We start from the raw sequence: 16,192 nt of genomic DNA on the forward strand, positions 1-16,192 counted from the left end.
TTTATTGTACCAGCATCCTCATACTACACAGGATATCTTTTATTACAAAGAAACAGATTTCATACAGGTTGAAGAAAACATACCTTACCACGACAAACGGCAAAAAATACCACACCCCAACTTGATTTGTCTTGCAATTTTTCTGAAAAGTCCTACCATGGAAAAAAAATACAAGACAGGATTAAATTATCTTTTGGAAGCAAAAGAACATAGATCAGAGGCCTCTGTTGCTGACCTGCATTGCTGCAGGAAAGAGAGATGAATCCTTAGGCTCAATGACAGGTTTCTTGAGTTTGCAGATTCTTTCCCATATTGTCATTGAGTTTCTTTGACACTGAACATGAAGAAACGGTAGGTTTTCAAGCTAAAGAGTAACAATTTTTTCATACTCAAAGAGAAAATTAACAACGGCCATAGTCCATACCCCATTTTTCCAAAATGAAATGCAAGAGTCCATAAGGTAATAGGAAGGGAAAAATATCAGCAGTGCTTCAGGCACGACTCGGGAAAAGTTAACTGCAGAGCAGAATCACATAATAAATAATTTCATCAGTGATCACTATAAGGATAGCAGCTTCTATTTTGAGAGCTCCCCAGATTCAAGAAGTCGGTTCAGACATCAGAAAGTCAGAGTGATACATTCAGGGCATCCAAATGAACTTCCAAATAGCAAATTACTTACCAATGGCATTCCCAAGTTCTTGTTTGTACTCTGGTACATCACGATTGTGGTAGCTAGAATTAAGAACGTACCCTGATGGACCAGTACTTACAACTCCAGCCCATAGCTGATTTGAGGATATAACGTGGGGATTCTCCAACCGAACAGGAAAGTCTCTGCATTGTCCACAAAAAGATGTCTCCATTAAAAGCTGGGGGAAAAGGCAGATAGACAAGCATAGTGAGGGAAAACATTAGCAATATGACTCACAGTTTTAGTTCTTGAGCCAATGAATCCATGGGAGACAAGGTCCCCGATGTTAAAATAATAGACCCAACACCTTTTTTCGCTATGTCCAGCATAGTAATCCCAGGACTGAAACACCACCAGCTCAGCGTTCTTGACACCTTACCTACAAGATAATTTATTCTGTAATAAAAAAACAGTTTCCACAGGAAAAGCAGATTAAGAATAATTATTTATATTATCATATTAGTAAAATGGTGCTTATGTTAATGCTTAAGGGCTGTAGACAATCCCACTCTTATTTACCTTTTATCACATCAGTAGGACTTTGCTCAAGCTCCTGTACATGAACCTAACAAAGGGCGAACATTGAGAATGTAAGTGCAAGATAGGAGTAGAAAGTGAGTTTCTGCAAATGAGATAGCACAAGAGTGATAGATAAATTTCTTTTCAGTATAATATTAAAACTTACACGGTAAACATCTGCGTGGTTACTTCCATTTTCTCTGAAGATGAGCTTAAGTATGTCAGCAATGATTTCTAGTTTGCTTCCACTATTGGTCGCTGTTCGTTGTTTCTCCTCCTCCAGTAACACTGCAGCCTCCTCAACAGTACCAATGAGTTTAGGAGCAGTTTCGTGAGTAATGTTAAGACTATTAAGCATTTCATATATGTAAGGCCCAGGCTTGGTAAATCCCTCATCCTTTTTTGGAATTGGCACTTTAGAAATTAATTCCTGCAGCTTTAGAAGCAGTCCTGCAAGAGGAAAACAAGGCATAGATGAGAACAGACATGTCGTTTTCTTTCACTTATAGCTGAACATTATATTCTCAATCAAGTCCCCAAGTTTGACCTTTAAGTATGGCAAAAGTCTCAGGGTTCACGGACACATCATTTAATGAATTCCTTCTAGCTGCTGCAAGTTCTACGCATTCTTGTGCTTCAGAAATGCAAGCCGATAAAAGCACAGAAGGAAGGTCAAATGAAGCTGAGTCTGCGCATAAACTTTCCTGCGCATGTTTAATAATAAACTGAGTGTCTCGAGAAGTTGGAAGCAGTATAATCGTTCTGAGATAGGATAACTTGGATGAATAGAACAAAACCCCCAAGAAGAAAATATATGTGGAACATCTTTATTCCCCATACCAGATTGTGAGCTTCATCAAAAATCAGGACACTATCATTCCAGTTGACTTTCAAAAACTTTCGATACCCATTGCTGATCAAGTAGTTGTAAGGTGCAAATATGATGTCCACGTCCTTGTGAACCTCTCTAGTGATATAATACGGACATCTGCAAAATACAAATATGGTACACAGATGGAACAAGCCAGCAACGTCAGATACCATCTGAAAAAAGAAGAAACAAATATGTTGAAGGAGCAAAAGTAGAGGAACATACGGTCCAGAATCTTTTCCAATATTGACCAAATCCTCTATGTCAACTGGTTCATCGCCAATATGAGGGTTATTCTTTATAAAATCTGCAAGAGATTTATGACAAGGCAGAATAGTAATGGTGAACATCAAGGCTTTTTATATTGGTGGAAGTGGCAATAAAGACCAGATTTTTAGATACATGTCATGCTACATACAACACACAATGTACCTGGGATCCGATTAAAATGGTTGCATTGGCGTTTTCCGCGCTTTTTGCAAAGGTACTGGCAAGCATTTGTGAGTGCCTTTCCACGGAGGGAGTTCACTTCCTCATTCACGCATAGTTGCTCCCGTGATCCTAGCACCACCATCTTAGGCCTTTGAGAAACAGAGAGATTAGAACAGATGATTAGCAAAGTAAAATGCTGATAAGTAAGCTACAAACAGAATGAGGTCTGACCTGTAGCTACTTCTTTTTAATTCTTTGATCACTTGGCGGAGCTGACTATGAGTCCGGGACGCATAAACAATGGTAGGAAAACCTCCTCCTCCTCCTCTTCCAGATTGTGACATTAGGTCGTCTGAATCTTTCCAAGGAATCTCAGTGTTCTTTCGATCCTTACGGGTAGAGAAACAGCCCAGACTCCTTCTCCAGGCTAAGGTGGCACAGAGAAGACAAAGAGTTTTCCCAGTTCCAGTAGGACTCTCCAAGAGCGCATGACATTTCTAAGCATCACAAGTACAAACCACATTATTGAAAGACTATTTCCTTGTTATTTCCAAATAGTAATCATGGGTTCAGCTTTAATTTAGAATCAGATCGATGAATAAGGTCGAATCAATACAAAGCAAAGTTCAATCGGAACCCTAAAGAGTGGGGAAAGCGATAAACAAAAGAAGCAACAAATAGAGTGCGAGAGATAATATGCGAGAGAGAGATAGAGAGAGAAGATCATCATCTAATTCCTAAAGAGTTGAAGAGAGTTGTGGTGTAAAGAAAGAGGGAAAGACACACACGTACGTTTTGAAGAGACTCGATGACTCTGTCCATGTAAATGATCTGAGACTGGTACGCTTCGAATGGGAAATCAACATTGATTCCTCTGATGCTGTAAATTGGCATTTTGGTCGGACACACACAACACAACGGCAACGGACCTTCTTGGCACAGAGAGAAGCCGCAGCGAAGAGAAGAAGAAGAAGAAGACCCGAAGAGAAGACGCGCCTCTTCTGATTTTCCCGCCTTTTAGGGCTTTTCACTTTTCGAAACATCCGTAAAAAGCCCATTAATTTCTTATACAGGCCCATAAACTGAATCACTTGCACTGCCTTCCAAATTACGTTTATGAATTTACACATATCCAGGAAGCAAATTAGTTTCTTTTGTAATGAATGTTATGTACTTCAAAAACCAGGTCCGAGTTAACCAAGTTACGTTTTACTCCCCTCCCTAGTCGCGTTGGTTTCTAATTGTATCTATCTCTTTGAAGAAAGGATACAGAAAGACAAAGAAAAGAGAAGAGTAATGTCAAAACTGTGAAAAGACTAGTAGGTAACTCGGCAAAGACTTTTTTTTTTTCTCTCTTTTAAACTATCACTGCGTAGCTGCTTTGCCGAGTTCCATCAAGATTTCAGGACATAGTAGTATTGTATTTTTGATCAATGTAAAATCTTCACTCTTCTTCCGATCCCGACTCTTCAGAACTCGACTCCTTCTTCTTCACACTCCCATTGGCCTTCTTCGACCCTCTCTTCTCTTCCATATCTTTCTTGTCATCCTCATCTTCACTGTACTCACTTTCGTAATCATCATCATAGTCCTCCTCTTCAATCTCATCTTCCTCCTCCATACCTTCTTCTGCAATCGCACCCTCATCTGAAACCAACCCACGGGTCCCTGCCCTCGTTCTTTTCAGGACTTTGACCTTTAGCGATGACTTTTTGTCACACCCAATCCATGTGTCACACAGGCAGAAGCAAGTCAAGTTGTATGTTCCCTCTGCGGGTGCTTGGAGTTTACCCATTACCAGTCTTGACCCGCCTTTAACCTTCTCTATGGCTTCTCTTACTGCATCATTTGTTTCCTTCACCCCTGCTCCCGAACCTTCCATTGACTCACTGATGGCTTTTGATGCAGCCGTTATGGCTCCACCTTCATCCATGAAGCTAACCTTTTGAGAGAACCACACATTATTCGACACCGAATCCGCAAGAAGAACCCAGTAGTTTTCCTCCTTGTGAAAGGGGAAGTAGGGTGCATGAGGAAGAGCGCCTATGAGCCCATTGGGTCGTTTCAGGGTGACCCAAGCTTGAAGGGTCACGATGTCTCCCTCTTGGATCCCCTCTTCCCCTTCTGTTTCACATGTGATGTCGACTGTAACAGACGGCATCATTTCTAGCACCTTCTCAATGTCCTCAACATCAGTTGCTGACAAACCCGCTACCTGGGTGAGCAGTTCAGAACGGTCTTCCAACTTCATTTCTTGAAGATCTTGGAATGACTTAACCTTCTGAAAATAGGAGAAACAATCACATGTTAACCCAAAATGCTGGTTCATATATGTCTTTAGACTAGACCTTCAAGTAAATCAACCCAAAGCAACACTACTACTTAGTTGGAGAGCAGAACCCGAACTTAGATATTATCTCAAGTACTGCACTTGACACATCTAATAGTAAAAAAGTATACCTTCCGTGCTATCTTTTTGACAACGGCATCACTGAAATGAGGGAGCTGTAAGAAAGGGGAAATGCCTTCTGAAGATACTCCAGACGACTTCCTTGCACTAAGAGGAACAGCCTGCGATTATGAAATTTTAGTTCATAACACTAAGCACTTCTAAAACTTTCGTGGAGAAGTAAATTTTGTGGAGAAAAGAGACATAAAGACCTGAAAGATCACAAGCAAGATAAAAACTCGAAGATAGGTGATGAGGGTAATTTAATACCTGAACAATGCACTGAGATAGCTCAACTACTCCAACAGCAGGCCTCAGCCATCCATGCCCTTGGGCAGTGCGTGGTATAACCGCCATCTGCAAGGAACTCACAATGCTATAATGGAGGAGTCATTAAGAAAACCCACAATTTTAATAGTGTAACCAAAGCATCAAATTAACATGAGTTAAAATAACAATTAGATGAGCTAGATAGGCCCATATGGGCATCCCTTTAACATTTTAACCTAAACTTTAAAGTCTTTTAAAAGTCTGTTTTTCGAGTTTCCCTTCTATATACGAAAATTCATCGCTTCTACATAACAGGCAAGCACTTCCCAGTCAACGCTTCTGATGCTTATTGTATCAGAAAATGTGTTAATAAAATAGAGACTAGACCTTCAATAACTCCTCAAGGAGGCGAGGTGCAAGCTCTAACACACGCCTGAAATCGCCTTCAAGANAGGAACAGCCTGCGATTATGAAATTTTAGTTCATAACACTAAGCACTTCTAAAACTTTCGTGGAGAAGTAAATTTTGTGGAGAAAAGAGACATAAAGACCTGAAAGATCACAAGCAAGATAAAAACTCGAAGATAGGTGATGAGGGTAATTTAATACCTGAACAATGCACTGAGATAGCTCAACTACTCCAACAGCAGGCCTCAGCCATCCATGCCCTTGGGCAGTGCGTGGTATAACCGCCATCTGCAAGGAACTCACAATGCTATAATGGAGGAGTCATTAAGAAAACCCACAATTTTAATAGTGTAACCAAAGCATCAAATTAACATGAGTTAAAATAACAATTAGATGAGCTAGATAGGCCCATATGGGCATCCCTTTAACATTTTAACCTAAACTTTAAAGTCTTTTAAAAGTCTGTTTTTCGAGTTTCCCTTCTATATACGAAAATTCATCGCTTCTACATAACAGGCAAGCACTTCCCAGTCAACGCTTCTGATGCTTATTGTATCAGAAAATGTGTTAATAAAATAGAGACTAGACCTTCAATAACTCCTCAAGGAGGCGAGGTGCAAGCTCTAACACACGCCTGAAATCGCCTTCAAGAGCTGGAGACAGGACTCCTGATTCACGAGTTAACTGGGCCTGTATCAACAGCTCCGTCTGTACAGAAAACGAGGAAGTGAGTATTTCAGTTTATTCAATATCTAGCGTTACGGTTGCGTACTTTTAAAATTCACCTTCACTATGGCAGGATGCTGTTTCCAAAACTTAGCTTGCTCTTGCTTCATGTTCTTCAGGTCCAAGTTTAGCTCACTCCTAACAGACATAAAGAGCTTCTGCAGAGGTTCATCATCAGTTCTACGAACTGGAATCTCCATGTACTCAGCTGCCTTGGTAAAAACTTCCATAACTTTGCTGAAGAACAAAAGATTTTTAAAACATGTCATACAAACAAACAAAAAGTTGATTTGTCATGCACCTATGGCATCATGCGGATGTATATGGGGTATGAGTGAAGAATATACCTAGGGGCCAAAGAGGGTTTCATTAGATAATAATATGCGGAGAGTGTTTGGTGCATAACGTAGTTCCCGGTATACTTTGATGACTTGGAGAGATATATAACAGCAATGATAAGGGGCAAGAGAATACAGACACCAACAATCCAAAGCAATAATATGCCACCAGATGCTCCATCTATGTCTAAAAGAAATTGAGGAAGAGCAATGCCCATTTGAAAGCCCTGCATCACATAACAATATTTTAGTCTCAATAGACTTGTCAAGAAGACGGGAGCCCATGCAAAGGTAAATAAGACGTATCCTTACTTGTCTGCCATCAGGATGACCATACTTCTCAAAGTTTTCACGGGATACAGGATCAGTCAAAGCCTGGTACGCTTTAGATATGAACTCCACAAAATATTTATTGGCCTCTGTAAAGTTCATCATCAATACACAGAACAATCAACAATATGCACATAGAAGAAACACTATCAGGAGTAAGAGCTGCAACGATAATGCCGTAATGAAGAAAAGAAAAATTGACCTGGATCGGGATTTTTGTCAGGATGGTATTGAATGGAGAGCCTTCGATATGCTTTCTTAATTTCAGAATCGGTAACACCAGGTTCCAGTCCAAGAATACTGAATGGGTCAAAAACTTGACTCTGTAGCAGCCAAATAAGGGTAAATAAGCAAGTGGGGATACAGAGGGAGAAAAAAGGACAAGAGTGCAACAGGCAATGAGAGTGAGGAGAAAAGAAACATTACCTCACGGCTCATGTTCTTAGTGTAATAAATCAGGAAAATCATGACGACCCAGAGTAGCAAAAGCGTCAAGTTGCTCCATGTAGAGAAGTTAGAGATCTGCAGGGAATAAGGTCAAAAGGGGTTATTATATACAACTAAGAGAGGGAGGTTTCTTTGGAAGATGCGGTAGAGAGTGAGCACTAAGCAGACCTTTTTAAATAAGGATCTCTTGTATTTGCCAGAACGGTCACACTCGAGACACTGACAATGGATGGTCCTTTGTTTCTTGGAGACAGCACGGCTTAACTTGACCATGGTGTAAGGCACCAATGGGATTGCCATTATCGTCAAGATAAATATGGGGAACAATGCGCTATTCTCTTCAGAGGCCGCCATCACAGATTATTTTCTATCAAAAGAAACAAGCTACGTATGTTCACAATCTGACAAGTACAAACTATTCAATCTAACTGATGTTGTGCAATAAAATTAAACAAAAAAAAAAATCAAAGGTGGATCTGAGGGTATGGGCTGATGAAATTAGGGATTGTACATCGAGGCGATCAACTCGACGAGACAAAAATTGATTAGATTAGATCTCAGGCGACGAAAACAAGTTGTAACAGTAGAATTATAATATCAATCACAGCAGCACTAATGAGATCGACACAAACTAGTAACCTTAGAGAGAAAAGTGAGAAACCCACCACGGAACCAGATAAGATCGAGAAGAGAAGCGCACCTGATCGAAATCGGCAGAGCTTGTAGAGATAGATAGAAAAGATCGGGCAAGAGCAACAAACACAAACGGCGTTGCGGAGTTTTGCTTCTCTTTCCCTTGTGATTTGGAATAGGATTTTGAGCTGCTCTTCTTTACCCCTTTGTTGTTTATACCTTCATTATAATATGTTTAATTCGCATTATTTCTCTCTTACTTTTCTTTTTACGAGTAATTTAGTATATTTCTTTTGTAACTTAAATTCGTCTTCTTCTAGAAACTTACGTTCGTATTATATATGGTGAAAGAAAAACCAAACTATCCCCGAATAAATAATTTTTTAACATAAACAAAAAAATACACACAAACATTTTACTGCCGAAACCAACAATAAACCCAAGTTTTCATCAATTGAGAAGAAGATTAAAACCTCTAACTAGAGATATTGATTGTTGTCAAAAAAAAAAAAAAAAAAAATTGATTTAAACTTCACTGATCGTCACTGATTTTGTCCAGAAAATAAATAAATTAGACGACACTGCTAAAATATATGTCAACCTAGCAGTGGATGGTACGTGTTATATGTCATTGCAAGTTTGCGATGTGATTTTAAACGGAAAGCTATATATAGTACGTATAAACTGAAAATCAATGCACACAAGACAATGGATCCAAGACTTTTGTCGCCACACCTCCAATTCACAACCAAATTATTAAGGTGTGCAAAGAAAAGCACTCAACCGCTTGAGTAACCAGTGACATTTTCTTATCCCATACATATATAAGTCATAGACGAGTTCTTTTTTTTTTTTTTGTCAACTGGAACTGGAATTGTATTAAAAGAAGATTGTTGGTACATTACAATCCTAAACGGATGAAACCTTAACTATTACTGATCTTAACCCCTTACTATTAAGAAAAGGGTCTATACAAAAAATTCCTTCTAAACTTCCATCCTTATACAACGAAAACTCCAATTCAATCAGACAAATCATAGACGAGTACTTGTTCAGAAATTAAAGAATATATATATATATATATATATATGAAACTATGAATATCAATATATTGACACGCATTTGAGAAGACACATTTATATTTCTCTTGACTTTCAATTCTAGTTCTTTGACAAGTCTCTTTCTCTTATATGGGGGGTTTTTTAGTTTGAAGAGCTAGCTATATCATGCATGATCCTGCTATATATATTAATATCTAAAGATCTCTGAGAAGCCATGATGATCTCATGATCATATATATAGTAGTCTTAAGATATCGCTCGCCTCCTTGTCAGGCGTCAGCGATGCGCCTGCTCAATATTTGTTCGCATGCCTTTTAATTTGTCCTCCCCCACGTCCAAAACTATTATCAGACGACATAAACAACAACTCCCAAGATGTATCTGTTTCCTTTGTGTTTGTACAACAATCGAATCGCTCATTTCTTTTATATTTTATTTTTAATATCTTCATTCTTTATAAATGTATGCTCATTTCCTTTATTTTTTTTGTTTATATTAATTCACTAGAAACACAGTGAAAAACGATGTTCTCCAACAAATCAAATATCCAACTTACATTATTATTCTACGTACAGTATCTACTATCTAGAAAATATCCAACTCAACCATCATTAATTAGTCTAGATTTGTTTTCTACTTCGAAGTAATTAGTAAAAGAAAGGCAGAAATATCAGAAAAAATAAAAGGAAATGAAACTTAAAAAAAGGGCAAAAAAAAAAAAAAGAAAAAAGAAAGAAAAAAAAGTAAGGAAAGGAAATTTATCGAGGAACAAAAGCGAAGCCCCTTCCAACCCTGGGGGATCTCTCTCCTTAATAAAAACCCCTTCCTCCCCCTTCGTCGTCCTCCTCCTCATTAAACTCAACTCACCCCAGATTTTGGTTCAAGCTTTCAGGAACGATACCTTAACCCTTCTCCCGATCCAGGTACCTTTCTGTGTAGATCTTCTAGATCTGAATCTGCTCCTCCTTTTTTTTCGTACGTATCACTTTTTAGGTTTGATCTATCGTTGTTTCAATGGTTCGTATTTGGATTTGAATCTGCTTTCTCTGTTTAACTCCTACACACACAGTCACACACTCGTTGCTTCTTTTATATTCCGTCTCCCCCCGTTTAGACTGTCTTCTATGTATTGCTGATTGGATTCCAAACTAGCGGTGGTTTGGATGATTTAGGTTTCTCTGTTATAAGTTTTGATCGCTATTTCGCAGTTGTTAAGTCTCATTGTTTTTTGTTTTTCCCCATTGATTTGATTTCTAAGGTCGCTATCAACCACTCGGGGAAGAACACCTAAAGCCTGATAATGAGTGTAGTTGGGTTTGATTTTGGAAACGAGAACTGCCTCGTCGCTGTTGCAAGGCAAAGAGGTATCGACGTCGTTCTTAACGATGAGTCTAACCGCGAGACCCCTGCTATTGTCTGCTTTGGCGACAAGCAGCGGTTCATCGGCACTGCTGGAGCTGCTTCTACCATGATGAACCCTAAAAACTCCATATCCCAGATCAAGCGCCTTATTGGTCGTCAGTTCTCCGACCCTGAGCTGCAAAGGGATATCAAATCTCTCCCCTTCTCCGTCACCGAAGGGCCTGATGGGTATCCTTTGATCCACGCTAATTATTTGGGAGAGGTCAGAGCCTTTACTCCCACTCAGGTCATGGGTATGATGTTGTCTAACTTGAAAGGTATTGCTGAGAAGAACTTGAATGCTGCTGTGGTGGACTGCTGTATTGGTATTCCTGTTTACTTCACCGACCTCCAGCGACGGGCTGTTCTTGATGCTGCAACTATCGCAGGCTTGCATCCTCTGCACTTGATCCATGAGACTACAGCTACAGCTTTGGCTTATGGAATTTATAAGACTGATTTGCCTGAGAATGAACCCCTCAATGTCGCTTTCATTGACATTGGCCATGCTAGCATGCAAGTCTGCATTGCTGGCTTCAAAAAAGGACAGCTCAAAGTCTTGTCTCACGGTTTTGACCGCTCCCTCGGTGGAAGGGATTTCGATGAGGCTCTTTTCCATCATTTTGCTACTAAGTTCAAGGATGAGTACAAGATTGACGTCTCCCAGAATGCTAAGGCTTCTCTCAGGCTCCGTGCTGCATGCGAGAAAGTGAAAAAGGTTCTAAGCGCAAATCCTGTGGCACCATTGAATATCGAGTGTTTGATGGATGAGAAAGATGTTAGGGGTGTCATCAAGAGGGAAGAGTTTGAAGAGATCAGCATCCCTATTTTGGAGCGTGTCAAGAGGCCTCTAGAGAAAGCTCTCTCTGACGCGGGCCTTACAGTTGAAGATGTACATATGGTTGAGGTTGTTGGCTCTGGCTCTCGCGTCCCTGCTATGATCAAGATCCTAACTGAGTTTTTTGGCAAGGAGCCCAGGCGTACAATGAATGCGAGTGAGTGTGTGTCAAGGGGATGTGCCCTGCAGTGTGCCATTCTCAGTCCAACCTTTAAAGTTCGCGAATTCCAGGTAATGGGTGCATATCTATGCTTAAGTAAATGTGCTTATACTTATAAGCAAGCAACCTTAGAACTGCTGTATTCCATGTTATCTGACAAGTCATTTTATGATCTTTTGTTGTTCTCTTAAGGTTCATGAGAGCTTCCCTTTCTCAATTTCGCTGGCGTGGAAAGGAGCAGCTTCCGATGCCCAAAATGGAGGAGCTGAGAATCAGCAGAGCACCATTGTTTTCCCCAAAGGAAATCTCATTCCTAGTGTCAAGGCTCTAACGTTTTACCGCTCTGGAACATTCTCTGTTGATGTGCAATACAGTGATGTGAAAGATTTGCATGCACCTCCAAAAATCAGCACATACACAGTATGATCTTTCCCCGTTGTCATAACTATGTAAGATTCTAGCAGTCTTGTTTCTCATGGTTGATCTCCTTTTTGTAGAATGGTCCCTTCCAGTCATCAAAGGGCGAGAGGTCAAAGCTTAAAGTGAAAGTGAGATTGAACCTGCATGGAGTTGTCTCGGTTGAATCAGCAACTGTAAGTTTTGTTGTTATATTAGATAATGCAATGCAATTTGTTCTTTACGTGAACTATTTGAAGGCTCTCACTCTCCAATAACTATAAGTGACTACAGATTTTGATCATTCAGAGCCGTACCTTCCCTTCCTTTAACTTATGATGTTTTTCTTTTTGTTTTCCTCCCCTCCCTCAATGTAGCTTTTGGAAGAGGAAGAAGTTGAAGTTCCAGTCTCGAAAGAAAAATCGCAGGAAACTGCTAAGATGGACACTGACAAAGCTTCTGCCGAGGCAGCTCCTGCTTCTGGTGACTCTGATGTTAACATGCAAGACGCCAAGGAAACCACGGATGCAGCTAGTACCGAAAATGGTGTTCCAGAGTCTGCTGATAAGCCAGTGCAAATGGAAACTGATTCAAAGGCTAGTATCTCTATTTTACTGATTGTGGTTGCTCTATTCATTTGCTTGGGAACTTTAAATAATTGATATTTATTAATGGGATGTGCAGGCTGAGGCTCCAAAGAAGAAGGTGAAGAAAACAAATGTACCTCTGTCAGAAGTGGTCTATGGTGCCTTGAAATCTTTGGAGGTCGAAAAGGCAGTGGAGAAGGAATTTGAGATGGCTTTGCAAGACAGAGTTATGGAGGAGACCAAGGACCGGAAGAATGCTGTTGAGTCCTATGTTTATGATATGCGAAACAAAGTGAGAATCCTTTTTATAATTTCATTGGTAGTATGCATTTATAAGGTTTAGAGTATTGGCCACTGACANAGGCTCTCACTCTCCAATAACTATAAGTGACTACAGATTTTGATCATTCGGAGCCGTGCCTTCCCTTCCTTTAACTTATGATGTTTTTCTTTTTGTTTTCCTTCCCCCTTCAATGTAGCTTTTGGAAGAGGAAGAAGTTGAAGTTCCAGTCTCGAAAGAAAAATCGCAGGAAACTGCTAAGATGGACACTGACAAAGCTTCTGCCGAGGCAGCTCCTGCTTCTGGTGACTCTGATGTTAACATGCAAGACGCCAAGGAAACCACGGATGCAACTAGTACCGAAAATGGTGTTCCAGAGTCTGCTGATAAGCCAGTGCAAATGGAAACTGATTCAAAGGCTAGTATCTCTATTTTACTGATTGTGGTTGCTCTATTCATTTGCTTGGGAACTTTAAATAATTGATATTTATTAATGGGATGTGCAGGCTGAGGCTCCAAAGAAGAAGGTGAAGAAAACAAATGTACCTCTGTCAGAAGTGGTCTATGGTGCCTTGAAATCTTTGGAGGTCGAAAAGGCAGTGGAGAAGGAATTTGAGATGGCTTTGCAAGACAGAGTTATGGAGGAGACCAAGGACCGGAAGAATGCTGTTGAGTCCTATGTTTATGATATGCGAAACAAAGTGAGAATCCTTTTTATAATTTCATTGGTAGTATGCATTTATAAGGTTTAGAGTATTGGCCACTGACATTTTGTTTCAGCTGAGTGACAAATACCAGGAGTATATCATTGATTCGGAGAGGGAAGCGTTCCTGGCGAAGCTACAGGAAGTGGAGGATTGGTTGTATGAAGATGGGGAAGATGAGACCAAAGGGGTTTATCTTGCAAAGCTCGATGAGCTCAAGAAGGTACTGGATATGGTTACACTTTATGGTGCAGTAACAAGCATTTTTGAAGATATTTTTTAACTGAGGTTGGGGATTAATCTTTTGCAGGTGGGTGATCCTGTTGAAGTGCGTTACAAGGAGTCGTTGGAAAGAGGGTCGGTTATTGATCAGCTTGGTTACTGTATTAGCAGCTACAGAGAGGCAGCTATGTCTACTGATCCCAAGTTTGACCACATTGAATTGGCAGAGAAGCAAAAGGTAATCATTTAGCCCATTCAGAATACACAGAACAAATTGTTAATTTTACAGGCATGAGAAAATTGTTTGATGTGCTGCTGTTGTTGTGCAATGATGAAGGTTTTGAACGAGTGTGTGGAAGCAGAAGCATGGCTGCGTGAGAAGAAACAGCAGCAAGACACGCTTCCCAAGTATGCAACACCGGCCCTCTTGTCAGCTGACGTTAAAAGCAAGGCGGAGGCATTGGACAAGTAAACATGGCTCTTTACATTTGTTTCTCCTAATAGAAATGTTATGTTTGGTATAGAGAGTGAACCAGCTTTGGGTGTTATGCAGGTTTTGCAGGCCTATAATGACGAAACCAAAGCCGGCTAAAGCAGAGGCACCANAAACTGATTCAAAGGCTAGTATCTCTAATTTACTGATTGTGATTGCTCTATTCATTTGCTTGGGAACTTTAAATAACTGATATTTATTAATGGGATGTGCAGGCTGAGGCTCCAAAGAAGAAGGTGAAGAAAACAAATGTACCTCTGTCAGAAGTGGTCTATGGTGCCTTGAAATCTTTGGAGGTCGAAAAGGCAGTGGAGAAGGAATTTGAGATGGCTTTGCAAGACAGAGTTATGGAGGAGACCAAGGACCGGAAGAATGCTGTTGAGTCCTATGTTTATGATATGCGAAACAAAGTGAGAATCCTTTTTATAATTTCATTGGTAGTATGCATTTATAAGGTTTAGAGTATTGGCCACTGACATTTTGTTTCAGCTGAGTGACAAATACCAGGAGTATATCATTGATTCGGAGAGGGAAGCGTTCCTGGCGAAGCTACAGGAAGTGGAGGATTGGTTGTATGAAGATGGGGAAGATGAGACCAAAGGGGTTTATCTTGCAAAGCTCGATGAGCTCAAGAAGGTACTGGATATGGTTACACTTTATGGTGCAGTAACAAGCATTTTTGAAGATATTTTTTAACTGAGGTTGGGGATTAATCTTTTGCAGGTGGGTGATCCTGTTGAAGTGCGTTACAAGGAGTCGTTGGAAAGAGGGTCGGTTATTGATCAGCTTGGTTACTGTATTAGCAGCTACAGAGAGGCAGCTATGTCTAATGATCCCAAGTTTGACCACATTGAATTGGCAGAGAAGCAAAAGGTAATCATTTAGCCCATTCAGAATACACAGAACAAATTGTTAATTTTACAGGCATGAGAAAATTGTTTGATGTGCTGCTGTTGTTGTGCAATGATGAAGGTTTTGAACGAGTGTGTGGAAGCAGAAGCATGGCTGCGTGAGAAGAAACAGCAGCAAGACACGCTTCCCAAGTATGCAACACCGGCCCTCTTGTCAGCTGACGTTAAAAGCAAGGCGGAGGCATTGGACAAGTAAACATGGCTCTTTACATTTGTTTCTCCTAATAGAAATGTTATGTTTGGTATAGAGAGTGAACCAGCTTTGGGTGTTATGCAGGTTTTGCAGGCCTATAATGACGAAACCAAAGCCGGCTAAAGCAGAGGCACCACAAGGCAAGGGAGGTGAACCGGCGGATGAGGGCAAGAGTGAGCAACAGCCACCAGCTTCTGCCGAACCAATGGAGACTGAGAATCCCACTGAAGGTAGTGCCTAAATCAATCACGAGAGCTAGATGGTATTGTATCGATTTTGTTCCTACTTTTTTATTTACCTAGTGGAACCTCTTTTTCTGGTTTCGCTATTATTCCCCGAAAAATTCTGTATTTGATTCTTCCTTTGCGATAACAATTTTTAGGAAGCATCGTTTTTTTTTTTTCAATTGTTCCTTGTGGTATCTTTTTAATTTGAAAGTCTTGTTTCATTTTTGTTTGTTCGTACTCTATAATTGTTATCGAGAGAGTAATGCGGATTCGCCCTACGTTGGACTGGACTGTTTATATAACAGCAAATGAAATGCAATTTGATCCCACATTGGAAATTTGTATCATTAAAAGTACATATTTGATTCAAGAAGCTTATCATCGACTTCTCCTATATCTTAGGAGAAATCTGTGTGACCCTTTTGTGCGTTGTCTGACAAAACCTACTCCTCTTGTTCGCCTTTTCTTTGCCACATTTATTAAATCATGTCCGAGCTTTGAGCTTTAACACATCCGAAGCACAAAGGACACAACTTACAAAGTCCATCTTCATCCTTGATGTAGTTAGCTACTCTCTCTCTCTCTCTCTCTTTCTCAGATGA

The 16,192-nt window shown here is 40.2% G+C and overlaps 3 protein-coding genes across 4 annotated transcripts in view; 1 reads left to right on the top strand and 2 right to left on the bottom strand.

Annotated features, from left to right (window-relative positions):
- LOC104714388 (regulator of telomere elongation helicase 1-like) overlaps positions 1-3,491 on the bottom strand; it is a 9,537-nt gene extending 6,046 nt beyond the window's left edge. For both annotated transcript variants that reach the window (XR_755831.2, XM_010431733.2), the window contains exons 1-13: positions 3,309-3,491; positions 2,748-3,013; positions 2,517-2,665; positions 2,310-2,391; positions 2,054-2,201; positions 1,761-1,917; positions 1,380-1,663; positions 1,214-1,259; positions 932-1,073; positions 683-837; positions 425-516; positions 236-334; positions 84-152 (exon numbers count right to left, since the gene is read on the bottom strand). Coding sequence is in view for 1 of the 2 variants with exons in the window: in XM_010431733.2 (XP_010430035.1) it covers positions 84-152; positions 236-334; positions 425-516; positions 683-837; positions 932-1,073; positions 1,214-1,259; positions 1,380-1,663; positions 1,761-1,917; positions 2,054-2,201; positions 2,310-2,391; positions 2,517-2,665; positions 2,748-3,013; positions 3,309-3,410 (1,791 nt within the window). In the remaining variant the exon portion in view is untranslated. The remainder of the gene's footprint in view (positions 1-83; positions 153-235; positions 335-424; positions 517-682; positions 838-931; positions 1,074-1,213; positions 1,260-1,379; positions 1,664-1,760; positions 1,918-2,053; positions 2,202-2,309; positions 2,392-2,516; positions 2,666-2,747; positions 3,014-3,308) is intronic.
- LOC104714390 (dnaJ protein ERDJ2A) lies at positions 3,710-8,343 on the bottom strand. The gene is made up of 11 exons (XM_010431738.2): positions 8,185-8,343; positions 7,653-7,851; positions 7,464-7,559; positions 7,240-7,360; positions 7,020-7,126; positions 6,717-6,934; positions 6,429-6,606; positions 6,232-6,351; positions 5,845-5,931; positions 4,977-5,087; positions 3,710-4,797 (listed from the first exon to the last, which is right to left on the bottom strand). The coding sequence occupies exons 2-11, from the start codon at positions 7,836-7,838 to the stop codon at positions 3,961-3,963; spliced, it is 2,061 nt and encodes a 686-aa protein (XP_010430040.1). The 5' UTR covers positions 7,839-7,851; positions 8,185-8,343; the 3' UTR covers positions 3,710-3,960.
- On the top strand, positions 9,924-15,868 carry LOC104714394 (heat shock 70 kDa protein 15). Its single transcript, XM_019229645.1, has 10 exons — positions 9,924-10,101; positions 10,437-11,648; positions 11,770-11,997; positions 12,075-12,170; positions 13,040-13,258; positions 13,347-13,541; positions 13,621-13,767; positions 14,983-15,132; positions 15,232-15,362; positions 15,448-15,868. Exons 2-10 carry the CDS (start codon positions 10,479-10,481, stop codon positions 15,602-15,604), a joined length of 2,493 nt encoding a protein of 830 aa, XP_019085190.1. The 5' UTR covers positions 9,924-10,101; positions 10,437-10,478; the 3' UTR covers positions 15,605-15,868.

The sequence above is a fragment of the Camelina sativa genome, chromosome 9 (genome assembly GCF_000633955.1).
Source record: "Camelina sativa cultivar DH55 chromosome 9, Cs, whole genome shotgun sequence".
Classification (NCBI taxonomy): Eukaryota; Viridiplantae; Streptophyta; class Magnoliopsida; order Brassicales; family Brassicaceae; genus Camelina; species Camelina sativa.